At 44.5% G+C, this 26730-nt stretch overlaps 2 protein-coding genes across 2 annotated transcripts; both read right to left on the reverse strand.

The window, feature by feature from the left end:
• Positions 1–610: 610 nt before the first annotated feature.
• On the reverse strand, positions 611–17194 carry cfap52 (cilia and flagella associated protein 52). Its single transcript, XM_020454239.2, has 14 exons — positions 17004–17194; positions 16358–16557; positions 16008–16144; positions 15647–15775; positions 15381–15480; positions 14800–14916; positions 14594–14694; positions 13274–13444; positions 12722–12870; positions 11903–12048; positions 11476–11627; positions 6269–6371; positions 1301–1412; positions 611–1027 (listed from the first exon to the last, which is right to left on the reverse strand). The coding sequence occupies exons 1-14, from the start codon at positions 17062–17064 to the stop codon at positions 846–848; spliced, it is 1860 nt and encodes a 619-aa protein (XP_020309828.1). The 5' UTR covers positions 17065–17194; the 3' UTR covers positions 611–845.
• Positions 17195–21252: 4058 nt separating this feature from the next.
• LOC109865942 (TBC1 domain family member 24) lies at positions 21253–26174 on the reverse strand. Its single transcript, XM_020454456.2, has 8 exons — positions 25657–26174; positions 25039–25414; positions 24214–24870; positions 23719–23874; positions 22876–22939; positions 22682–22780; positions 22136–22478; positions 21253–21800 (listed from the first exon to the last, which is right to left on the reverse strand). The coding sequence occupies exons 1-8, from the start codon at positions 26084–26086 to the stop codon at positions 21622–21624; spliced, it is 2304 nt and encodes a 767-aa protein (XP_020310045.1). The 5' UTR covers positions 26087–26174; the 3' UTR covers positions 21253–21621.
• Between the last annotated feature and the right edge of the window lie 556 nt (positions 26175–26730).

Genomic DNA, 26730 nt, shown 5'->3' on the forward strand with positions numbered 1-26730 from the left:
TAGTGGGGTAGCTATTAATTATTGCGTTTTGAGCTTCTGAGCAGTCGAGAGGGGAATGCGTTTGGGAAGATGGAGGCATTCCAAGAGGCTCGTTGGTTACACACACACACACCTACACCTTACCGAAGTCTCTGGGGAATCTCCAGTGATAGATTAGCTGACAGCAGCGGTGTGCTAAAGTGCCTGTGAATCGGCTTCGTGGTCTCTCTTTCTCTTCTTTACCACAGGACACGCATAAGACAGTCATGTCTGTATGAAATATGCATTTAATGTACTGTGTAGCCTGCCTTTTTACACTCACTGCCTATTAATGGGGAAAAGGAGAATGACACAATAACTTCTGTTCTTCCCATAGAAAATCAGAGAGAATGCTATTCAAGGTTATGATGAGCAGATTAGTATCTTTATGTGACTACAATATCCAGCTTTGCATTGATGAGGTTAAGAGTCCCTAAGTCAAATGATTAGGTTAATTCCATGCATATTAGAACATGTGTGTCTGCCAAGTTTGTTGATGCAGTACATTATTAGTATGGCGAATACCACACAAAAACTATGCAATTACCTTCAACAAGCAAAATGTAGCTAGTAATGCATACTTCAGTCAATATCGCACAATCAAAATTATATCCATTTATTGTCATGAATGAATAAAACATTTGCTCTATAATGGCATTACTGGCAGTGTTCATGACTTCTTCTGAGTTGTTTGGTGTGAGGACAGGTGTGTATTGGGACTGGTCAGGGTCAAGGTCAAAAGTTAAAAGTTTGTAGGGTAGGTGGGTCAAAGGTCATAGGGTCATGGGTTTTTTGAACCTCTGTTCTCCTGGCATCCGAGAGGCGCTCTAGGGAGAGGAGGGGTGGGGGTACCTCCACCGGAGCACGGCCCCATCGACACTGGTGCTCACCATGCTCCCGTTGTCGGAGGAGATTGTGACGCTGGTGATGCTGCCGCTGTGGCCGACGCCCACGTGGGTCACCTCGCCCTCCGAGTAGTCCCACACCTTCACCAGCTTCTCGTCTCCACCTGAAGTGGGCCAGCAGAGACACATATACCATGTTTATTTCTACTGCAAAGCCTACAAACATTGATCCAACCGAATGCTGGGTGAAGTCACGCTCAACCAAGTGCTCTTCACGATTGTCCCGAGCTATTGAGAGTCGATACAGGGATATTTAATGGACAGACCATGGGCTGTCGTTGATTGACGGTAGTCAACAGTAGCCTAGTCCTAGATCTGTTGGAGCTGTGCCAACTCCTATGTCAATGTCAACAAAACCAATGTAAAGGGTACTGTACCAGTGACAAAGTGCTGTCCGCTCTGTGAGATGTGCATGCCATTGATGGCTCCTGACAGGGAGCCCTCCAGTTCTCTGATGGCTGAGCCATCATACACCTCCCAATAACCAATCTGGGAAAGAAGAAGGCCATTCAGGTATATGGAATATGAATGAGAGAGCTTGTACATATAAGACTTGTCAGATTAGTTTATTTGACATATTCTATGTAAAATTACAAGAAATTATGAAAATGACCATGTATCACAGTGATTATAGTAAGTATGAACGCCACTCCTTCTGTCTTGTCTTCTGTTTGTTCATAGTATAGTAATTCTGCCTCACTGAATTATCTATCTTCATTATTCCACTATATGTAAATGAGGCCGGAGAGAGTCTATCAAGGTTCCGTGCGCCCGCCACCGTTAAAACAACATGTTCGTGACTCTAAATGAGAGTTAATCGTCCCGAGGGTTTGCAGCTGTCAAAGACTTGCGCCTCTCAAAGGCTCAATTGTTATTTGAAGTTTATTTACAGCCGCACAGTAATGCCACAACCCCCCCCCCCCCCACACACACACACACGAGGTCCTTTCTTGTTATTTTTATGACAAAGCTAATTACAACTACAAACTAACTGACGCATATGGGAGGACATTAAAATGCAGCATGTGAGTGCTTCTTCAGGTGTCAAGGAAGAGGAGACTTGCAGCTTAACTGGCTGGCAGCACAGAACTAAACCATTTGTGATTTTAAGTATTGGAACTGGCCAAACTGATTGTACCTGGAAACAAATGATTTCTTTATATGCACAACTTGCTTTATTAACTGAAAATCGAATCATCAACGAGTCAACGAGTCAATGTTTAGGCTATAGAGTGAATATTACAATACCCAACACAATCTCCTCAGAGAAAATGTCTAGTATATCTGAATGAACCAGTTCAGAAGATTCATCAGAAAGGCATAGGCCTATCAGAGAAAAAAAAACTCCAGCTGTATGCAATGAAACAAGTAATGTTACATGGGAGAGAGCTCAGAAAAGCATTTACGAGAATAGCTTCTCGGACTGGATTTCATCTCTTAGTAAGACCACAAACATAATGCATTTATGGACTGAGGAAATGTAATCTCACAAAGACATATCAAATAGAGTTTGTAATAATGGGATTGAAGAGAGACAAATGGCAAAAAAAAAAACAAGGTATTTATAGTTTTAAGAATGAAAAACAGAGCTCAAAGCACAGAGGCAGCCTAAGAGACACATTTCTGTGGGATGGTAAAAAAAACACTGTTGTACCTCAATATCATTCAAATTCAATGGAAAAGCTTACTGACTGGAAAACACATTTGTTAGACATTATTGAGAAATACACAACAGTCAGGGCCGTTCTTCAGTGTAATTCAATTCAAATGGAAAGGCTCAAGGTTCTTTGCATGCATCATTCATTGTGAAAACATTTGGTCAACATAATGACCAACAACCATAATTTATGCATACATTATCTTTTTTTCAATATGATTGAAATTACATGGAAACATCCAAAGTTCTTGGCGTGCATTCATTCACTTTATGAAATAACATTTTTGGTCAGCATAACGAAAGAAAGAAAAACCCCTCAATACCAGCAGCAACTAGCTTACATTTTTTTATTTATTTAACTAGGCAAGTCAGTTAAGAACAAATTCTTATTTTCAATGACAGCCTAGGAACAGTGGGTTAACTGCCTTGTTCAGGGACAGATTTTTACCTTGTCAGCTGGGGGATTTGAACTTGCAACCTTTTGGTTACTAGTCCAATGCTCTAACCACTAGGCTACCCTGCCACCCGACATGACTTGCATCTTAATCAAATCACTGGCTATCATATGAGGTGAGATATGACACAGCCAAAAAAGTGAGAGGGAGGAGAGTTAGCCCAGTAGCAGACACAACGCTCCCTCTCTCCAGTATAGTTTGTGTTGTGTCATATAGGGAATGGGTTCAAATCCAGTTTGATTCTCTAGTCACGACCTCTCTCCCCTCTCCTGGTGTCATGGAGGGCTTATTTGAGAGCAGCACCTGTGTGAGAGTGGCCGAGTCACCCTCACCCATCTGTGTTCCCTCCCTTCTCCTGTGGAACCTGGCTGCCATCCACGGCAACATCCACCAGAAATGAATTACATCCAAGGCTAGCATGTGCTTACTGCTAGCATTGCTTTAGCCTTCAATGCAACCTAACTCTCCTATTCAAGGAGAGTTAGGTTGAAGCATTAGGTTGCTGAGAGAAGGACACACTGAATTGACTGGCTTGAATTGTGAGAATGACCACACAATTTCTTTTCATAATGAGCCAAATCTATTGGTTTTCTACCCAAAGTTGCAAAGGAAATCTATTTAATAAGCACAAGAGACCAGCAAAATAGACAAGAGTGTGGCGGTATAGCAGGAACTATAGCAGCATCTAGTGGTCACAATATGGTACTTTCACACTTCTTTATGGTAAATAATGCAAGTGACTTCAATGATTCATTTCTCTGAACAGGGGGAAAAACATCACCAGATTCACAGGGAATACATTACAGTATGTAGAAGCAGTACTCCAAGCCACAGCTTCATTCTACTTGTCAAACAGAGAACTGATACTGTATAATGGTTGTTGGGGTGGGATTGACATGAGGTGTGTGGGGCCCGTGGGTGTGACTATTTTTTGGGATACCTCATTTTTCTCATTAGTAAGAAGAGGTTTGATCCAAATTGAATGTTGGGTACTATATTTATTGAATATTATCTGAATCCTATCAATTAAAATGGCCAAATTAGCTTAATTTCTCAGATATAACATTTCATTTTAGCAAAATAATGTTTCAGGAATGCTAATCTTACCTGTTTCTAACGACAGAAACAATTTCAGAACAATCTGAGATGGTGGGTGTCATGGCTTGCTGAAATGACATGGAATGACTCTTGCTTTAAAGGCACAGTGCAGTCAAAAACATGATTTTTCTGTGTTTTATATATATTTACACACCATGAGGTTGGAGTAATTCTGTAAAATTGTGAAAATTATAATAATGCCCTTTTAGTGTAAGATTGCTTGACATTTCTGCCTGTTTTGATGGGATGGAGTTTTGGCCAGGCAGTTGAAGTTAATAGACCAATAACAAAGATCATTTCAAACCTCTCTGCCAATAACAGCTAGTTCTCAGGTTACATATCCCTCCAATTAGGCTTGTCCAATTATGCCACTCACTCAGACTACTCCCAAACAGTCCTAGCAAAATTCTTGCTTTAGAAATTGCTCTTTGCTAAGAAGCAATTATTTATTATTTTTGACCATTTAAATTTAAAACATTCACAGTAAAGTGCTTGTTGTTACCCAGAAATTATTGATATTTAGATTTAAAAAACTTCTGCATTGGAACTTTAAATTCTAATTGCCTAGCCAGGATAAATTCAGCTATAGTTCCTACAATCATTACAATGCATTGAAAGCTACACCACTGTGCCGAATCGAGATTACATGTCTAGTCTTTTGTGCAGTCTTATGGTACAGTATGTGTTGTGTAATTTCAATACCAGTATGTTGAAAACATGAATGCATGCTGTGCCAAGATTAGTCTACATTTTCACTCTGTTGTGTGTAGAGTGTTGTGTAATTCCACCTATATGTTGAGGCAATACATCACTGAGGACAGTAACCCACTTATGAAGGACTGTACACCGATAAAGCCTTCTGAGCTACTGTGTGGGCTTCCATTTATCCCGACGCTACGCTCAGCCATGTATTTGACCATGCTAATCCATTTACACATACAGTACCTCTCGCCAACAAAGTATAAACCCCCTCTTTTAATTGATCATCTCAAGGACATCCGTCAAACAAAGAAGTTATAGGACGATCAAGAGCTCGCTCTCTTTTAAACGGAATACTTCAGAAGGTCTTTATTGTCCTATTAGTGCTGGACAATGGGAAAGCCACAGAAGCCTATATACCACGCGTCTGATAACTGACATGCCACAATAGAACACAGGATCAATCCCAAGACCCTGATGGCCCTACATCACAATCAGCCCAAACGGGAACCGACACCCAGGAGTGTTGGGTCACCATCACAAGAGGCTTCTGGCTGACCCCACCACAGAACCACCAGCAGCAGTAGTCTGTTCTGTTGTCTCCGTCCATCCGACAGACTGGAGAGTGTGAAGCTGTCCCCAAAGACCCTCTACCACTGACTGAACTCTGAGCCAAGGAGCTGCTGCATCCAATCCCTCTCTCTCTCTGTCTCTCCCCCCTTCTCACTCAAAGTGTGCGTGTGTATCTGTGTGTGTTACTGTTTGCTCACCCCAGACAGAGCGCCTGTGTCCTGGAGCGAGCAGATGGCGTATCTGGCACACGGGCACTTGGATGGCATAGGCAGGAATCGCATCCGCAGGAAGGCGCCGAGAGCCAGAGCACTCTCTTTCTAGTCCCTCTTTTTTTCCCCTCTCCTCATTTTCTCAGTCTCAGCGCATTCACAGTGCTCGCTAATCAGTATAGCTTGTCCTCACCTCACAGCGTGGTGTTGAGCCAACAATACGGGCCTTATTAGTCTGTAGAGCTTGTGATGAGTGGATATTAAGGTGCATATTGAAGAGGGGCTACTGTGAACCTCTAATCAAGGCGTAAAGAGGTGTTACATACACCTGGCCGCGTGACTGCTACGTTGTGGCTTATGACTGGTAAAAAAAAAGAAGTTTGGAAACATTTCAAAACACGACACAGCTGACGTGGGCATGTGAACAAGCTCGACATGGCCTTTCTACAGCACACCAATACTCGTCTCTCTAACAGAGCTCATCTCGAACATATAACATCTGGAGATGAGATGAAGGCTAACAAGGATGTCTCGATACGGAGAACAGCCTTACTCTGACTTTCCCACGACTGGGGACTGGGGACCACACGCTGCACAGAGAAGTCATCAGCTAGCTACAGTGTGCTGTGCTGTGAGTCTTTTCTAATTCCAAACCTTTCTGTCGGTGCCACTGGTGATGATCTGGTACTCCTCAGGGTGGTAACACACACTTCTGAACAGAGTGTTGGCCAGGACCATCTGATTCCTCACAAATCGCCTGCAGTCGGGAGGAGGAGAGAGGGAGAGGAAGGGAGAGGGGAAGACAGAGAGGAGAAGCAGGTAGGGTACCAGGGAGGGGTGGGAGACAGAGAGGAGAAGCAGGTAGGGTACCAGGGAGGGGGGGGGGGGGAGACAGAGAGGAGAAGCAGGTAGGGTACCAGGGAGGGGGGAGGGGAGAGGGGAAGACAGAAAGGAGAAGCAGGTAGGGTACCAGGGAGAGAGAGGGGTGGGGGGGGGGGGGGGGGAGAGGGGAAGACAGAGAGGAGAAGCAGGTAGGGTACCAGGGAGGGGGGGGGGGAGAGGGAGAGGAAGGGAGAGGGGAAGACAGAGAGGAGAAGCAGGTAGGGTACCAGGGAGAGAGAGGGGTGGGGGGGGGGGAGAGGGGAAGACAGAGAGGAGAAGCAGGTAGGGTACCAGGGAGAGAGAGGGGTGGGCGGGGGAGAGAGAGGGGTGGGGAGAAGGGAAGACAGAGAGGAGAAGCAGGTAGGGTACCAGGGAGGGGGGGGGGGAGAGGGGAAGATAGAAAGGAGAAGCAGGTAGGGTACCAGGGAGAGAGAGGGGGGGGGGGGGGAGAGGGTTAGACAGAGAGGAGAAGCAGGTAGGGTACCAGGGGGGGGAGGGGAGAGGGGAAGACAGAGAGGAGAAGCAGGTAGGGTACCAGGGAGAGAGAGGGGTGGGGGGGGAGAGAGAGGGGTGGGGAGAAGGGAAGACAGAGAGGAGAAGCAGGTAGGGTACCAGGGAGGGGGGGGGGGAGAGGGGAAGATAGAAAGGAGAAGCAGGTAGGGTACCAGGGAGAGAGAGGGGTGGGGGGGGAGGGGAAGACAGAGAGGAGAAGCAGGTAGGGTACCAGGGAGGGGGGGGGGGGAGAGGGGAAGACAGAGAGGAGAAGCAGGTAGGGTACCAGGGAGAGAGAGGGGTGGGGGGGGGGAGACAGAGAGGAGAAGCAGGTAGGGTTCCAGGGAGGGGGGGGGGGGAGGAAGGGAGAGGGGAAGACAGAGAGGAGAAGCAGGTAGGGTACCAGGGGGGGGGGAGAGGGGAAGACAGAGAGGAGAAGCAGGTAGGGTACCAGGGAGGGGGGGGGGAAGAGAGAGAGGAGAAGCAGGTAGGGTACCAGGGAGGGGGGGGGAAGAGGGGAAGACAGAGAGGAGAAGCAGGTAGGGTACCAGGGAGAGAGAGGGGTGGGGGGGGGGGAGGGAGAGGAAGGGAGAGGGGAAGACAGAGAGGAGAAGCAGGTAGGGTACCAGGGAGAGAGAGGGGTGGGGGAGAGGGGAAGACAGAGAGGAGAAGCAGGTAGGGTACCAGGGAGGGGGGGAGAGGGGAAGACAGAGAGGAGAAGCAGGTAGGGTACCAGGGAGGGGGGGGGGAAGAGGGGAAGACAGAGAGGAGAAGCAGGTAGGGTACCAGGGAGGGGGGGGGAGAGGGGAAGACAGAGAGGAGAAGCAGGTAGGGTACCAGGGAGAGAGAGGGGTGGGGAGAGGGGAAGACAGAGAGGAGAAGCAGGTAGGGTACCAGGGAGGGGGGGGGAAGACAGAAAGGAGAAGCAGGTAGGGTACCAGGGAGGGGGGGGGAGAGGGAGAGGAAGGGAGAGGGGAAGACAGAGAGGAGAAGCAGGTAGGGTTCCAGGGAAAGAGAGGGGTGGGGGGGGAGAGGGAGAGGAAGGGAGAGGGGAAGACAGAGAGGAGAAGCAGGTAGGGTACCAGGGAGAGAGAGGGGTGGGGAGAGGGGAAGACAGAGAGGAGAAGCAGGTAGGGTACCAGGGAGGGGGGGAGAGGGGAAGACAGAGAGGAGAAGCAGGTAGGGTACCAGGGAGGGGGGGGGGGGAGGAAGGGAGAGGGGAAGACAGAGAGGAGAAGCAGGTAGGGTACCAGGGAGGGGGGGGGGGGAGAGGGGAAGACAGAGAGGAGAAGCAGGTAGGGTACCAGGGAGGGGGGGGGGGGGAGGAAGGGAGAGGGGAAGACAGAGAGGAGAAGCAGGTAGGTTACCAGGGAGGGGGGGGGGAAGAGGGGAAGACAGAGAGGAGAAGCAGGTAGGGTACCAGGGAGGGGGGGGGGGGGAGGGGAAGACAGAGAGGAGAAGCAGGTAGGGTACCAGGGAGGAGGGGGGGGGGGAAGGGAGAGGGGAAGACAGAGAGGAGAAGCAGGTAGGTTACCAGGGAGGGGGGGGGGGGAAGAGGGGAAGACAGAGAGGAGAAGCAGGTAGGGTACCAGGGAGGGGGGGGGGGGAAGAGAGAGAGGAGAAGCAGGTAGGGTACCAGGGAGGGGGGGGGGAGGGGAAGACAGAGAGGAGAAGCAGGTAGGGGTACCAGGGAGGGGGGGGGGAAGAGGGGAAGACAGAGAGGAGAAGCAGGTAGGGTACCAGGTAGGGGGGGGGGGGGAGAGGGGAAGACAGAGAGGAGAAGCAGGTAGGGTACCAGGGAGGGGGGGGGGGGAAGGGAGAGGGGAAGACAGAGAGGAGAAGCAGGTAGGGTACCAGGGAGAGAGAGGGGGGTTGGGGAGAGGGGAAGACAGAGAGGAGAAGCAGGTAGGGTACCAGGGAGGGGGGGGGGAGACAGAAAGGAGAAGCAGGTAGGGTACCAGGGAGGGGGGGGAGAGAGGGAGAGGAAGGGAGAGGGGAAGACAGAGAGGAGAAGCAGGTAGGGTACCAGGGAGAGAGAGGGGTGGGGGGGGGAGAGGGAGAGGAAGGGAGAGGGGAAGACAGAGAGGAGAAGCAGGTAGGGTACCAGGGAGAGAGAGGGGTGGGGAGAGGGGAAGACAGAGAGGAGAAGCAGGTAGGGTACCAGGGAGGGGGGGGGGAGAGGGGAAGACAGAGAGGAGAAGCAGGTAGGGTACCAGGGAGGGGGGGGGAGGGAGAGGGGAAGACAGAGAGGAGAAGCAGGTAGGGTACCAGGGAGGGGGGGTGGCGAGAGAGGGGAAGACAGAGAGGAGAAGCAGGTAGGGTACCAGGGAGGGGGGGGGGGGGGGAGACAGAAAGGAGAAGCAGGTAGGGTACCAGGGAGGGGAAGACAGAGAGGAGAAGCAGGTAGGGTACCAGGGAAGGGGGGGGGGGGTGATGGCAGTGGTAATAATGGTATTAATGGTAGTGGTATTAATGGTAGTGGTATTAATGGTATTAATGGTAGTGGTATTAATGGTAGTGGTATTCATGGTAGTGGTAGTAATGGTAGTGGTAGTAATGGTATTAATGGTAGTGGTATTAATGGTATTAATGGTAGTGGTATTAATGGTAGTGGTAGTAATGGTATTAATGGTAGTAGTATTAATGGTAGTGGTATTAATGGTAGTGGTAGTAATGGTAGTAATGGTAGTGGTAGTAATGGTAGTGGTATTAATGGTAGTGGGAGTAATTGTATAAATGGTAGTGGTATTAATGGTAGTGGTATTAATTGTAGTGGTAGTAATGGTATTAATGGTAGTGGTATTAATGGTAGTGGTATTAATGGTAGTGGTATTAATGGTAGTGGTATTAATGGTAGTGGTATTAATGGTAGTGGCAGTAATGGTATTAATGGTAGTGGTATTAATGGTGGTGGTATTAATGGTAGTGGTATTAATGGTAGTGATAGTAATGGTATTAATGGTAGTGGTATTAATGGTAGTGGTAGTAATGGTATTAATGGTAGTGGTAGTAATGGTAGTGGTAGTAATGGTATTAATGGTAGTGGTATTCATGGTAGTGGTAGTAATGGTATTAATGGTAGTGGTATTAATGGTAGTGGTAGTAATGGTATTAATGGTAGTGGTATTAATGGTAGTGGTAGTAATGTGTTAATGGTAGTGGTATTAATGGCAGTGGTAGTAATGGTATTAATGGCAGTGGTATTAATGGTAGTGGTAGTAATGGTATTAATGGTAATGGTATTAATGGTAGTGGTATTAATGGTAGTGGTATTAATGGTAGTGGTATTAATGGTAGTGGTAGTAATGGTATTAATGGTAGTTGTAGTAATGGTAGTGGTATTAATGGTAGTGGTAGTAATGGTATTAATGGTAGTGGTATTAATGGTAGTTGTAGTAATGGTAGTGGTAGTAATGGTATTAATGGTAGTGGTAGTAATGGTAGTGGTATTAATGGTAGTGGTAGTAATGGGTAGTGGTATTAATGGTAGTGGTAGTAATGGTAGTGGTAGTAATGGTATTAATGGTAGTGGTAGTAATGGTATTAATGGTAGTGGTATTAATGGTAGTGGTAGTAATGTATTAATGGTAGTGGTAGTAATGGTAGTGGTAGTAATGGTATTAATGGTAGTGGTATTAATGGTCGTGGTAGTAATGGTATTAATGGTAGTTGTATTAATGGTAGTGGTATTAATGGTAGTGGTAGTAATGGTAGTGGTAGTAATGGTAGTGGTAGTAATGGTAGTAATGGTAGTGGTATTAATGGTAGTGGTATTAATGGTAGTGGTAGTAATGGTATTAATGGTAGTGGTATTAATGGTAGTTGTAGTAATGGTAGTGGTATTAATGGTAGTGGTAGTAATGGTATTAATGGTAGTGGTATTAATGGTAGTGGTAGTAATGGTAGTGGTAGTAATGGTATTAATGGTAGTGGTAGTAATGGTATTAATGGTAGTGGTATTAATGGTAGTGGTATTAATGGTAGTGGTAGTAATGGTAGTGCTATTAATGGTAGTGGTATTAATGGTAGTGGTAGTAATGGTATTAATGGTAGTGGTCGTAATGGTAGTGGTATTAATGGTAGTGGTAGTAATGGTAGTGGTAGTAATGGTATTAATGGTAGTGGTATTAATGGTAGTGGTAGTAATGGTAGTGGTAGTAATTATGTGTGTTGAATGCCTCTCACAGTGGGAAGCCAAGTGTTTGTGTATGTGTGTGTGTGTGTGTGTGTGTGTGTGTGTGTGTGTGTGTGTGTGTGTGTGTGTGTGAGTGTGTGCTTGCACATCTACATGTGTTTATGGATTCGAGCATGCATACATCCATGCGTGTGTGTGTGTATAGTATGTGTGTGTACAGTGTGTACAGTGTGTACAGTGTGTGTGTGTGTCTACACAGCTACATGCGTTTATGGATTTGAGCATGCATACATCCATGCGTGTGTGTGTGTACTGTGTGTGTGTATACATGAGAATGTGCATTTGAACTCACACCAAGTCCCAGATGATGCAGGCCCCATCCGAGCTGGCGGTGACACACTCCTTGTCGTTGCTCTTGATCTTGATGCTGGTGACGGTGGCTTTGTGCTCCTTCATGGTTTCAATGAGCCGGTGACAGCCCTGCAGGATCTCCCACACACGTACCTGTAACAGGCCAGAGACTGGCACTAGGACTCAATACAATTATGCTGTTGAGGAACACCACTAAAACATTGTATTAAATATGTATGTAATAGTATGTGTTTTTTTGGGAGTTTTTTTGTGGGAAGGATGGGGGAAAAGGAAGAGCTTAAAATATTTGTACAAATGTCACATTCAAGAGGTGGTTCATTAATACTGGTGGTTCTTAATCTATGCTCTCTATTTAAATATAGACTAAAAGGTGTCCTGTGACATGCCAGGGTGACTTTTCATCTGACCTGTCCCTCTCCTCCTCCACTAACGATCCTCTTGCAGTCCCTGGTGCCAGCGATGGCAGTCACGCCCATGCTGTGGGCATTGTGGATGACCAGCATGGCTCTGCCAGTCTCTGGGGCAAACACACGGATCTTCCCATCGTTCCAGGCTGTAACACAATTGGAACAAGACAAATACATTAGATGGGAATAGTCGATACATGACATTCCTAAGTATTTCTGTACTGAGATTGTGCCATAATGTGTTGTGATGATAGCCTGGTAGCAGATCTATTTGTGCTATCATGCCAAACACTGTGGCCATTCGGCAGTCTTTGGCATGACAAGGAGTGGCATGATGGCCCAAACAGACTGGTATCCAGGCTACTGTGAAGATTGTGTGCTCAGTCCCTCCCTAGTGTAGTACATTGGACGTGTGTCTTAACTGTAAATGGCTGGAATGAAAATGTACAGTCGAGGATCAAACCATTTATTATTATCATGACTCAACATTCAAGGCTCCAACAATGAGAAGGAATTTCAGGCACATTCACACCCTCGCATTAAAAATACTGGCATTATCGTACAGGCTAGTGTGCTCCATAATATTTGACGCGAGTCCATCATCGTTATAACTTAAGACAATGCCATACGCTGCAATGATGACGTACCATCCCTCCCTAGTGTAGTGCTAGCCACATCAGGGTTGTGGTTTTGATTCCCGCATGGACCACATATACTGTGTGTGTGTGTGTGTGTGTGTGTGTGCACTTAGTTGTATGTGTGTGTTCATTTTTTGAATGACCCCATTGCCAAACAGAACTCCTAATGGTTCCTGCCTACCGCTGATGATGCTGTGTCCGTCGATCATGAAGTCCAGGGCGTTGCAGGTCATGTTGGGGACGGAGATCCGCAGCAGCTCCTTGGAGGTCTCGGCGTGCCACACTCTGATGTCATCCTGGGAACACGTGGCAAACAGCTCCGACGAGCCACTGGGAGAGAATCAGAAACGTCGCTGGAATAAGTTTGCGACCAATCATTCTGCACTTTAGTCCACGGAACAGGAGTTACTTTGTACTGGAGCCACAGGCTACAATACATGTTTATGTTTTAAACATGCTCATATCGCCCTCTAGTGGGAGTAAATGGGCAATGACGGCAATGCATTGAAGGAGGACGAAAGCAATGTTGTTTTAGGCAGTCTCTCTTGACAGCATAGACTATGTTTGAGGTGCAGATAGATAAAGACAGCTATATATTTGAGGTGACATATGGCAATCAGGTAGTAGTGATAATAGAATGTGTATAAAACAATATTGTGGGGGGGAAAAGAGTGAATCACGTACAGTATGTAATCTCTAAATGGGTGCCTGTATTTTGAAGGGTGTCACTCACAAAGGGAAGGCCACGTCGTTGACTGCACTGTTGTGACTGGTGGCGATCAGCTCCTCTTTGAAGTCTGTGTAGCCAAAACGGTAGATCTGAGCCGCCTCCGTTCCTGCAAAGAACTGGTGGCCCTCGCCTCTCACAGCGATGGACGTCACTCCCCCCTCCAACTGAACCTTCCTATGAGGGTTAGATGATGAATGGCAGAATGCCGCATTGAGTACATTATGTATTTCTACACATAGCGTAAAAAAAAATCTCAGCCCCACCTCTTGGTTTGCCATCAAATCAAATGTATTTATAAAGCCCTTCTTACATCAGCTGATATCTCAAAGTGCTGTACAGAAACCCAGCCTAAAACCCCAAACAGCAAGCAATGCAGGTGTAGAAGCACGGTGGCAAGGAAAAACTCCCTAGAAGCCATGACCCTGACAGGCTGAAGAAATGTAACCACTCTAATGTATAGGCTAAGCTACAGTATGGATGCAATATGACAGTTTGAGATAGATGATATAAACCAGTGGTTCTCAACTGGTGGGTCGCGGCCCGAATTTGGGTCGTGGGAGGTTTTGAATGGGACGCAAAAAAATACTTGGCTCTGAATTGAAACTACTAATACCAGGTAGAAAGTGTGTATAAATTCTAATCAACATACATTGTTTTTAAATAATTTATTCTCCTAATTTTTTTATTGTATTGTTTTTATTCGATCACAGTATTTATATATAGAGTTATTAGCTGCGCTATTCAGCAGATTTGGTTCATTTTGTGGTCTCAAACAAGTGAGCTTGCCAACATTCTTCATCAAGAATATGAGCAATATGGATTAAATTGACAATGAAAAAGTTGTGAATGTTGTTCGCTTGTCTAATATACACTGAACTGGAAGAAAGGGTCATCCCGCCGGACCTCAGGAATATGACGTGACCGATACAATCTGTCAGTGCCCACCAGTCATGAGAAATCCATAGATAGGGCCTAATGAATTCATTTCAATTGATTGATTTCCTTATATGAACTGTGACTCAGTAAAATTGTTGAAATTGTAGCATGTTGCGTTTATATTTTTGTTCAAGTATATATTTTGAATTCTCACGCATGCTCACTCTAATATATTTACCCCTGGATTGTTATTCCTTGACTTCTTGTTTTGATTATTTGTATATTAGTATTGTATTTCAGAGGCATTCTACTGCACTGCTGGAGCTAGTAAAATAAGCATTTCACTGCACCAGCAAATCTGTGTACGCAACCAATAAACTTTCATTTGATTTTGATTTGATATAGACAACTCGATATCTTGTCTGTCAACCTGCAGCACTTACTTACTTGATGGTTTTGAAGTTAGGTCCCGAGCACAAAGTGAACATGCCATCCCCAGAGCCCACCAGGATGTCCCCAGACTTCAGCACCTTCAGTGTGTTGACACCCTGCACCAAAAAGACAAAGAGGGACAGCTGTACCAAATCTCAACTGCAGTAGGATCTCAGAGATATGAACATATGGAGGTCACTCAGGACACTGAATAAACCCACCTTGCTGAATTTCTGTTTTCGTGGCCCACAGCTGTTGAGGAGGCGGGTCTTCAGGTTGACTTTCAGGATGTCACCACTGGTGGTTCCGCAGTAAAAGAAAAGGTCGTCGTCTGGGATCTGTGATGCAACGGGGTCACCTTAAGAAATAAGCTTTCCGTCTCCACCTGTACTACTTTGAGAGGCTGCTTGATATGCAGGGAAATTCTTTATCTTAATTCAGAGATCAATCGGCCTCAGACAACAATTGCCATGTGAATAAAATAACAGGAACCTGAACTTGTGTGTTTACAGATTTCCTCATTAATAAACCATAACAAGTATTGATGAATAGTTTATCTTTGCTTGGTCTCAAAACGTACTTCGAGTGGTTAAGAATGGGTCGTACAAAATCATTTTGGGGGGCATTTGGCACCATTGTGCAATTTACTCACTGGTTGAATTAATGTTGTTTACACATAATTTCAACTAAATTACGTTGAACCAACGTGGAATAGACGTTGAATTGACGTCTGTGCCCAGTGGGTACTCAGTCAGTACCACTATTACTTCGAGCTGTGTCTGCTTTCTATGGTTTAGCTCACCTCAATGCATTTGACAATCCTCTTCAGCTGTCCTGTCTGGCATTCCGTAGGCCGGATCTTCCTATTTGGAAGGTCTAGCTCCCAAACACGCATCGTACCACTACAGGGAAACAACATATTACAAGCGTGTTAATTCGAAAGTATTCATAATAAACTGTATTTATTTAATAATTCTGCGTCGTGTTCAAGTCCAATAAAGATCCGTTCTGATTGACAAAGTAATGCTCTATTCTAACAGCAACCCAGAGTCTCTGTAAGTCACTCACTTGCCGGCGGAGATGAAGATGTTGTCGCTGTGGTTGGTGTACTCGATGGTGAGGCAGTGGCCTGCACTGTGGGCAGAGGCCGGGCTCCCACAGATCGCTTCTTTGCTCTCAAGGCTCCACACCACAATGCTGAAAACACGAACCATTCACATTTACAGCCAGACTGTAGTATAACCTACAAATTACTGTTGAAATTCTTCCAATGTGAAAGTAGTTTTTAAAGTGACACAATCATCTAAAGCCTGTTGTATCTAACCAATCTAACCAATCTAATCAAAGGTCTGAGGACCAGCTGATTAGTAGGATAAGGTGTGTTTTGCAGGACTGGAACAAAATGCTGCTACATTAAGCTACCTCTTACCTTCCATCATCCTGTCCACCCAGGGACACAAGGTACTTGTCATTGGGGGAGAAGGCAAGTCCCTCCACCTTCGCTTTGTGAAGCTGTAGTCTGGCGTGGATCGCTCTCTTCTCATAATCCCAGATGATCAGATCAGCCTGGAACAACATAGATTAACTCTGTAATCTACTGCCATTCATGTGTTTCCCACGTTCAACATTCATCTGTAGCCTCTCCCTCCGTGTCTCCATCCAACTGTGTCTCTGTATGTCTGCCGTTCGGTCTGTCTGTCTGTCTGCCTCTCTCTGACATCAAGAGGCGAAACATGACTGCTCTCCTAATACTAAAACGTTTCACTGTCTTTAGTTTACCTTGAAGCCCATGAAGGTGACCTGTCCAGAAGCGATGTAGCGTCCGCTTTTGGACACAGTGACACAGGAGACGTTGTTGGTGTGTCCATGGAGGAACTCCTGTTTGCCGTCTTTCAGGCTCTTCAAAATAACAGTGCAACCAAGAGGATAGATGAAGTGTTCTCTGCCTGGGTGCACTCTGAGGCCAGAAAATACATGTCCTGTCAAAAAAAATGTTTGTAAAAGCAAGTAAAGACATGCTTTAGACCAGAACTAAAGATGAGGATAGGATTATGATTGAACTCGTCTGAAGGATTCAGGAGAAACTCATCAAGGTAAACAAACATGATGGATAGATTAGAGTTTTGAAGGAAACTTCAAAATACTTTCCATAAACTGAACAGCACATGACAAATTATTTAGTTATCTTCAGACACATTGAAAAGATGACAAACCAGCTGAAAGCCCCACTAGCGACAAGCAACAGTAGTAGCTGGTACAGGTAGCTACCATAGCATGCCCTGATCCTAGTGATAACAACCATATCACCCAGGGCAACAAATAACGTTAGCTAACGTTAGTATTACTTGTTACCAGATAACTTGGTTAGCTCAGCTGAATATGTTAGCTAGCTAGCTAAATAGGCTGGCAGGATATTTTACATTACCATTGAACCCAATTACAGCCTCCAGCTCAAGCCGTGGAATATCTTGCGCATCTCCAGCCATGATTCAACACAATTGCACCTCTTTTTTTACTTTGAAGGTGTTTACAGCAAGTCTTCAAGCTTGTAAAATCCTATCGAGCTTCAGCTACCTTTCGATCATTTGCCATCTCAACAAACAAACGTTGCCTAGCAACTTAACCATTTGTTTGGATCAGTTTCTATGGTGATGTAGTAATTTTTGTAATGCATTTGGGTGCGTCTTTGGAGTGTGATTGGTCCATAGAGATCGGTTTAATCTAGAAGGGATACAGCTTTTGTCAAAATGGACTTTTCGTAGCAGGTTTAAGAAAACTTGCATAGCAGGTTAGGTGAATTAACGTAGCAGGCTAGGAAAAGGGTTATGGTAAGAGTTAGCTGTAATGCAAAAACAAAACAACTTTTGAAGTCAATTTGACAGAAGTTGTATTCCATCTAGACATGGCTAGAGATCTTATTAAATTTGAAACCCTCAAAGTTCCAGAATGGAGTGAAAATGGAAGCTATTTGTGGTCAGGGAGAAATCCAAACCAGTCTGGAATGAATATGCAGTAAAGGCATAGGTGATGCACTTCTTGCTTTTACTTACGCAGGAAAACAACAAGTAAGGCATATGATATATCAGAAATGATGTAATATAAGTATTGTCAACCTAAACTATTATCATATAATTATAAATACAGTTTATATGGACAGGTTTTATACACATTTTCTGTATAAATAGCCTATAACATAAACGTAAATAGACCATAATATATGTCTAAATTTGTATTTTATTCTAAAGTGTAATTATATGATACAATATTTGTTGCATTTACTTGTTGTTACTTGTTGCATTTGTTGCATTTACATTTACGGAATGTTGGCATATTGGCATATTGGCAGTTATTACGAAACATTTATGGGATCACTCCTCTAAAAACTGTCTGGTTAGTTAACAAACATACAGTGCAGATAATATATAAATGCATTGTTTTACACTCTTATCAGAGCATTGGCAAACCATGGTTGACCAACTCCCTTACCAAAAGGTCTGCTACTTTATATTACCATCATAAGAAGATTCATGCCCTTTCTAGCATTCTGATTCCTAATTCTATGGATTGGTTACTGCCAGGGAGCGAGCCAGGGAACTAGGTGTCACATCTGTGTCCACTACGCCCTCTGGTGTTCATCCGGTGTCGTCATAACCTTCTGTTCTCCCCCTGTATTCTCTCTCTCTCTCTCTCTCTCTCTCTCTCTCTCTCTCTCTCTCTCTCTCTCTCTCTCTCTCTCTCTCTCTCTCTCTCTCTCTCTCTCTCTCTCTCTCTCTCTCTCTCTCTCTCTCTCTCTCTCTCTCTCTCTCTCTCTCTCTCTCTCTCTCTCTCTCTCTCTCTCTCTCTCTCTCTCTCTCTCTCTCTCTCTCTCTCTCTCTCTCTCTCTCAGTGTGATTGTGTGGTTGGAGACAGGTGTGCTGGAGTCAGAGCAGATCCCTGCCAGCTGCAAATCGTCCCATAAATCAAGACCTCTACATATACTCATCCCTGCCAGATCGTAATTTCTGTTCAGTCCGTTATCACGCTAGCCCTTTGTCTATGCTCAAGATCCTGTTGCTCTGCTATACTGCGCTCATTTTCCTGCCTTACACCATTTTTGTCCTCTCCTTGCAGTTACCTCTCTGGCTCCTGTCTCCTGTTCCACATCTCACCACCAACCACCTTGCTCTGGATATCACTCACCACCACTACCTTGGATTCCCCTCTGGACCTGTTCCCCTGTTCTACTCAGCCAACTCCAACCTCACTCTACACTCCTGGTTTTTGCAACTCATCTGAGCTACCCCGGTTCTGCACTCCCCATTTCTATGTGCTCAATAAACCTTTTTTGTGCATTCATCCCGGCTTCCTCTTCTGAGTCCGCTCTTGGGCCCCCCCCCTCCCTCATTACGCACACCTGTCACCATCATTACGCACATCAACGCTCATTGGACTCACCTGGATTCCTTCACATTTTGATTGTCTTCCCTATATCTGTCTGTTTCATCCCTGTGTCAACATTATTGCGGTTTCCGTTTCCCCTGTCCAGATGTTCACTCCCTGTACCTGCTTCTCGTCTCCAGCATCGATCCTTACACGGAGCCAGTTTTAGAAATGTTTCCAAATTAATCAAAAATTAAAAGCTGAAATGTCTTGAGTTAATTAGTATTCAACATGTTTGTTATGACAAGCCACAATAAGTTGAGGAGTAAAAATTGTACATGTCACAATAAGTTGCATGGTGCATGGACTCACTCCATGTGCAATCCTCCATTTCTGTAAGGTCCCTCAGTCGAGCAGTGAATTTTGAGTACAGATTTAACCACGAAGACCAGAGGTTTTCCGATCGTTCGCAAAGAAGGGAACCTATTGGGCATCAACGGACATTGGATATCCCATTTGAGCATGGTGCAGTTATTATTTTAACACTTTAGATGGTGTATCAATACACCCAGTCAATGGTGATTTTAAAACACAGAGTTTAATCGCTGTGATAGGAGTTAACTGAGGATGGATCACCAACACAAACAAAAATCCACAATACCAACATAAACTACAGAGTAAAAAGAAGGAAGCTTGTACAGATGTTTTTTTTTATTAAACATGCATCATGTTTGCAACAAGGCAGTAAAGTAATACTGCAAACAAATGTAGCAAAGAAATGAACTTTATGTCCTAAAAAGTATGTTTGGGGCAAATCCAACACAACACATCACTGAGTACCACTCTTCATATTTTCAAAAATGGTGGTGCTGCATCATGTTATGGGTATGCTTGTCATCAGCATGAACTAGGGAGTTTTTTTTGTTGATAAAAATAAACATAATAGAGCTAAGCACAGGCAAAATCCTAGAGAAAAACCTGGTTCAGTCTGCTTTCCAACAGACACTGGGAGACAAATTCACTTTCAACAGGAAAATAACCTAAAACACAAGGCCACATACACACTGGAGTTACTTACCAAGATGACATTGAAGGTTTCTGAGTGGCCTAGTTACAGTTTTGGCTTAAATCGTCTTGAAAATCCATGGCAAGACTTGAAAATGGCTGTCTAGCAATGATCAACAACCGACTTGACAGAGCTTGACACATTTTTTAAAGAATAATGGTCAAATATTGTACAATCCATGTGTGCAAAGCTCTTAGAGACTTACCCAGAAAGACTCACAGCTGTAATAGCTGCCAAAGGTGATTGTAACAAGTATTGACTCATGGGGTTGAATACTTATATAATCAAGATATATTACTGTTTTATTTTAATAATAATGATACGTTTTTTTCACTTTGACATACAGAGTATTTTGTGTAGATATTTTACAAAAAATGTCAACTAAATCAATTTGAATCACACTTTGAAACACAACAACATGTGGAAAAAGTCAAGGGGTGTGAATACTTTCTGAAGGCCATGTCCTCCCTTTGCAACCCTATTAACATATGCACAAATATACATTCTCATTGATAAGTAGATGAATAATGAACAAACAAATATTGCACAAAATTCAAATAGCCCTAAACTTTTTACACATTTTGTTATGTTACAGCCTTATTCTAAAATTGATTAGATAATTTTTCCCTTCATCAATCTACACACAATACCAAATAATGACAAAGCAAAAACAGGTGTGTAGATTTTTTTTGCAAATGTATTAAAAATGAAAATAACAGGAACCTTATTTACACAAGTATTCAGACCCTTTGCTATGAGATTCGAAATTGAGCTCACGTCAAATCAAATCAAATCAAATTGTATTTGTCACATACACATAGTTAGCAGATGTTAATGCGAGTGTAGCGAAATGCTTGTGCTTCTTGTTCCGACAATGCAGTAATAACCAACGAGTAATCTAACCTAACAATTCCACAACTACTACCTTATACACACAAGTTTAAAAGGATAAAGAATATGTACATAAAGATATATGAATGAGTGATGGTACAGAACGGCATAGGCAAGATGCAGTAGATGGTATAGAATACAGTATATACATATGAGATGAGTAATGCTGTGAGAGCTGTGCATCGACACTCCCCATCCAACCTGACAGAGCTTGAGAGGATCTGCAGAGACGAATGGGGGAAACTCCCCAAATACAGGTGTGCCAAGCTTGTAGCATCATACCCAAGAATACTCGATGCTGTAATCGCTGCCAAAGGTTCTTCAACAAAGTACTGAGTAAAGGGTCTGAATACTTATGTAAATGTGATATTTCAGTTTTTTATTTTGAATAAACTTGCAGAAATGTCGAAAAACCAGTTTTTGCTTTTTCATTATGGGTATTTTGTGTTAATTGATGAGGGGAAAAAACGATTTAATACATTTTAGAATAAGGCTGTAACGTAACAAAATATGGAAAAAGTCAAGGGGTGTGAATACTTTCCGAATGCACTGTAAAAACCTTATTTAGTTTAGCCCATTGTCATCCACACACATAACTACTTTGAATTGTGTGAACAGAAAATACTTCATTATAAACATGAAGAAAAATATAGTCTAATCAAATGGACAACTGAATTAGGAGAAACCAGTTCATATAAGAGGTGGAAACACATGTCAGCTTCCTCTTTTAATGACAGTAAGAGAAGTAGTGTGAGAACGAGGTGGAGTTCTGAATTCCCCACACTTCCAATGACCGGATCTTGAAGTGTCTCTTGCAGAGAGCGGCGCTCTCGAAGGTGTCACATTGTTCCGTGTAGCCCCCCTCCAGATCAGCCTGGAGGCAGAGAGCATGACCCCCATCGCCACCTGGCGAGACAAACACATCGCACTCACTGTAAAAGATGTCAGCATTGAATTGACAGTAATAACAGCAGCCCACTTCAAGCTGCTGCACTTCTCAGTAATGTTGACATCAACACAAAGAATACAAAGGGTGGATGCAAAGAATAGGCCATGTGAGATGCCCTAAGCTGTTTCCTACCACCATCGCCAAAGTCGCTGCAAAAACTCTTGTACGTGGCAAGAATGCTCCTTAGGCCATCAGGCCTATTCAGGTTTCAGAAGGTTGTTGATCACTCTTTGTGACACTCTACCAACGACTCTGAACAGCAAACACTTTAGCATACATATGAGCAGCTTACCAATGACTAGCCTCTCGTGGTCTCCGGCGATGAACATGAAGGCCCCTTGTTCCTTGGCCCTCTTGGGTGAGGGGGAGAGAGGTCCGGGGGAGGAGGAGGTGAAGGGAATGGTCAGGTAGCTGGGGTCCTGGAGGGTCCCGGCTGGACAGGTCAGGGTGGTGTGGTTGGTAGTAGAGGTGGTGGAGAGTGGGGTAGAGGAGGAGTCCTCTTTTCCAGAGGAGGAGTCCTCTTTACCAGAGGAAGTGTATACACAGACCCTAGCAGCTCGAAGGTCTGGAGAAGGTTGTCTCTTGGCCGTAATGTGAACCACAGCCCGTTGGTAGCGCTCCATGCCTGGACGAAGCTGAAAGAACAACGAATTAAGAACAATGAACAATTAAGTTCCTGAATTGACATGGGAAAGGAATGGAGCCTGTGTTCTTCTACGGCATGATCCGTAAAGATTTCAACCAGTATTTTTTACGCTAACACAATTGTTCAGAATCAAAGGAAAAAAACATTTGCAAAATCATCTCTTTCAGATCTGTAGATCCTAATTTCTCTCACCGTGAAAACAAAGCTCTCCCCGGTCCCAAAATACGCAGGTTCTTCTGAATCATACTTTTTGCGCTCAATCAAATCTGTCGACAGGAAGGCACCACAGACCTGTGGAGTGACACAGGGGTAAGAAGTCTGCATAGAATCAAGTTGAGTGTAAAAAAATAGACCAAAAAAAAGGTTGTCTGCTACTGTAAACTCACCTCTTCATCCATAGTCTTCAGAAGCAAGACGACTGGCTCATGCCCCTCAACACGGGAATAAAATCTTCAAATGAGAAAAAAAACTTGAACTACTTTAAGCACTCACAGTGAACAATGGCAATGCAACTTGTCATGTTTTTAGACAACGGTTATTCAACAATCCCAGCCCCTTGGAATGTCTTTATGGGGGTGAAAGTTCAAAGTTCACTGGATGGGTCACGGCCTGGTCAGGGTCAGACTTTTAATTGGGGTCATCACATCCTGTCACGACCACCCTGTGTATGGCTAGAACCAATTCAAAAGCATGTCTGCTGAGGCAGGTACGTGTCAGCACAGTGACAAGGGAAAGTCTGAGAATCCCAATCAAACTCTTTGAAGGACATCAGAGTCAACATGCATAGAGATTCCTCATAGAGTAGAAAAATAACTATTGCCCGTCTCAACGTTTTGACTAGCTCTAGGACGAGACAACAGCCAGTAATTGTGACATAGGTATTCAGAGCATTTCTAAATGGATTTGCAATTGATGATTAATATTACCTTCAACATTTTCTCCTAACAGACCAACAGAACACTTCTAAAGACATGAATAACTGTTGTTAACCGATGTCACAGGAACTGTTCCAGCCAACAAACTGGAGGACACTTGGTCATTCACCTTAAGGCAATAATGTTGTTGATACTAACAACACAGCATTTCACTATTATGTCACTGAACCATAAGGTGAGTTTATACAGCTCTGGGCTGTTGAATTGACTGTAGACAGTTCTGGGCTGCTGAATGTACATGTCTTCACTACTTGGTCCACTACTAAGGTAAAACAGTGAATAAAAGTAACTTACGAGGCCAGGCTTCGGCCATGTTCGTTGGTGCTGAACAGCTTTTTGGGATTGAAGAGGGCAAAGCGTTCAGGGATCCAGGCCCAGACAATCCTCATCTCTGTCCCCGTAACAACGCTGGAGCTGAAGCTGTCAAAATCCACGACCTGGCATGACTGCCTTTATGGGGGAACAGAAACAGTTTGAGAATGTAAATATTTATATTGAAGCGTATCTTCAGATTACAGATTAATGTAAAGGAACTCAGAAAGTAAAGAGCTGTAAACTGTTTATAGATCAAAAGGATACAGTATCTAGGAATGGTTTAGTAGAACGACTGTAGCATCTCTATAACAAACTGAGCTGGAAGTAATCTGTCATAATAACCCTATGAGGAGTAGGGCTGACTTGGTGATGGCTTGCTATCTTTTGTTTTCCATTAACAGAGAGTGGACCAAGTAGATGTTCAACAAGAGTAGAAACATTTTCTGAAAGAACTCCCTTGACCAACAGCCTCACCTTTTCTGGTGGATACTAATGCCCTTCTGCATGAGCGAGTCCTTGTTAGCGTTGAACAGTAGGTTGAGCTCCCTCCGCGTGGCCAGTTGGATACTGAAGGCCCTCTCCAGCAGCTTCTCCACCGTACAGTGACGCACCACGTTCTCCACAAAGCTCTTCATGTCTCGCCTGAAGTCCTCCACGTCGGCGACACGAGACGAAACCGAGACCTTGTACAAGCTGAGAAGAGCCAGAGCCACCCTGTAGAGAACCTTGTAACCCTCCAGAAGATAGACATCCAGGACCCTCATAGCATATGTGAAGGGGAGGTCGGCAAATATCCACATGATCCAATCGGAGTAGAACTCAAAGAGGTTCTGGTGGGAGCTGGCGATGAGCTTGCGGATGCCACGGCAGTACTTGTTGGCCAGGTCGCCGAAGGTCATGCAGGAGGCCCGGTAGGTGAGGAATGTCTGATCGATGTAGCGCTTGTTGGGGTCATTGTAGGTGATAAGGCGGCAGACGCTGTGGAAGCACTCTGCTTCGTCTTCGCTGAAATGCAGGAGGAGAGCCACCAAGGCTGGGAGGATTGGGCAGAAGTTGATGTCCGGGAGGTGCTTGCCAATGCAGAGGAGGACCTTTTTTACAGAATTGAGACCAGCTTTGTTGAGGCAGTACCTGGGGGTGGGAAGAAGAACATAACATGAGCATAACATGATGTACATGCAATATTGGAAAAAAGCATGATAAACTTCCAATTTTCCTTTCAGAGTTTAATGACAAAAATGATTTGATCATGATTTGATCATCTGAACCGTTTTTCTCTGATAGCTTCATAGCCAGTACCTAGGGATCATGCCATCATCCATGTACTCAGGGAACGGGTGTGTGCTCATCTTCTGCTCTCCGAAGAGCTTCTTGGCCACATCCTGGTAATGATCTCGATCCGGTTTGATGGACCTGCAGTTGATACCATGAATTATATGATAATAGGCCTTGGCCCTTAGTGTATGGGGCATGACCCAGAACCCTGATCGACCCATGGTCTTCAGCTCCTGGTGATCCGAATTCAGGATCCTCTGGTAGCGCTCTGAAGCTTCAGGGTCGATCTTCTCCCAGTCCACAAACTGGCCATACTTCATGCCAGAGCAGGAGCTGATCTCCCAGTTCTCTGATTCAGAGATGGTCATCATGGGGACACCCTTTAGACTGCCTCTTCGGCCTATTGGAGAGAGGAAGGAAGAAATTAATAAATTGATTCTTTCAGAAAATATTATAAATCTGTGTTCATCCATAGTAACATTCCTGTTTTGGATTAAGAACACTGTGTTTGTGCATATTCTGCATTTCTCCCCCTCTGTTCTTCATATAACACCAGGCATATGGCAAAATACATATTTTTTAAACATAATTTGTCAAATAAACATACATTGGACACTTTTAAACATCCTGTAATTTGCATACCATTGAGATCTCTGCATGGCAAGTGTTTGTTGGTGTTGGACTTGGATCTCTTGGAGTTGAGCCGAGGTAGGATCCCCTGATTCCCATCCGCACTACTCTTCTCCTTCTTCCCGTCCCCACTCTTCTCCAGGGAGTTGGATCTCGGCCTCATGGCGTTGGATCTGGTAAAGTTCCCCTCTCTGTAGAGCTCAGACGTCTCGTAACTATAGAATGACCTGGAGCGTGGCCTGACAACGTTCTCATCTGTCGTCGTCTCGACGCCATACTTTTTGGCGTCCTCTGGGCTGTAGTAGGAATGGGACCTGGGTCTTCTGTGTCTGGCTGCTGAGCTCAAGATCTGGTCCTGGTCAGCGGTTGTTTCCATAGGAGACGGGTCTAAATGTATAGTCCCACAAGTGGAGAACTTGGGCGTTCTTGAAACATGGATCATGCTGTCTGGTACAGTATTCTCCTCTGCAAATGTCTGGTTCTCCTCTATATCAATGACAAGACTGTCTCCAGTGGCGGTATACTTCCCTTTTCATCTGAGTGCCTTGTGGATGTAGGTTTCATACACAGTTGTCAGTTGGTCAGGTGACCAGCACAGAACATGATATGGGTTTGTTTACAGTGTTTTTGTGTATTCTGAGTGGAAGATTCCTCTGACTTAAGGTCCATTACTGTGGCGACAAGGAATGCCTCCTTTCTTCGACTTCCAACACCAGCGGACAGCAACGAATGAACTAGGGCAATGAAATCAAAACATCACTGAAGTGGCAGATTATTGTTTAATTTGATAATAGGCTACTGTGTAAAGGACAGTCTATACTGCCATATATGGGCAGTGAATGGCTATGCTATTATTTTCATACACACATATCAAAATATGTATGAAAATCATGACGATACAGACTTGAGTGTTCTCACAAAGCATGTATCCTACTTTTAACCAGGGTATCTTCCTATGGTTTATCTGGTATTGTATCTGGTATCTGGGTTTGCCTGGGTTGATCTTTTCTTGTTAATTTACATGTTTATGGCAGCATTTAGCAAAAAACATGAAAGATTATTTTACTTTCTAACTCTTTTCAGAGG

Source organism: Oncorhynchus kisutch, linkage group LG20 (assembly GCF_002021735.2).
Source record: "Oncorhynchus kisutch isolate 150728-3 linkage group LG20, Okis_V2, whole genome shotgun sequence".
NCBI lineage: Eukaryota > Metazoa > Chordata > Actinopteri > Salmoniformes > Salmonidae > Oncorhynchus > Oncorhynchus kisutch.

What these genes read in the sequence shown, in the direction of transcription:
- cfap52 (XM_020454239.2), bottom strand. Translation starts at nt 17,064, where the DNA reads ATGGCTGGAGATGCGCAAGATATTCCACGGCTTGAGCTGGAGGCTGTA. An exon ending in ATCTTCATCTCCGCCGGCAA is followed by an intron (nt 15,481 to 15,646) that starts GTGAGTGACTTA and finishes GTTTCCCTGTAG; the next exon opens with TGGTACGATGCGTGTTTGGG. An exon ending in GGATTGTCAAATGCATTGAG is followed by an intron (nt 14,917 to 15,380) that starts GTGAGCTAAACC and finishes GTTGCATCACAG; the next exon opens with ATCCCAGACGACGACCTTTT.
- LOC109865942 (XM_020454456.2), bottom strand. Translation starts at nt 26,086, where the DNA reads ATGATCCATGTTTCAAGAACGCCCAAGTTCTCCACTTGTGGGACTATA. An exon ending in TGAAGACTATGGATGAAGAG is followed by an intron (nt 22,781 to 22,875) that starts GTGAGTTTACAG and finishes GTCACTCCACAG; the next exon opens with GTCTGTGGTGCCTTCCTGTC. An exon ending in GGGAGAGCTTTGTTTTCACG is followed by an intron (nt 22,479 to 22,681) that starts GTGAGAGAAATT and finishes TTGTTCTTTCAG; the next exon opens with CTTCGTCCAGGCATGGAGCG.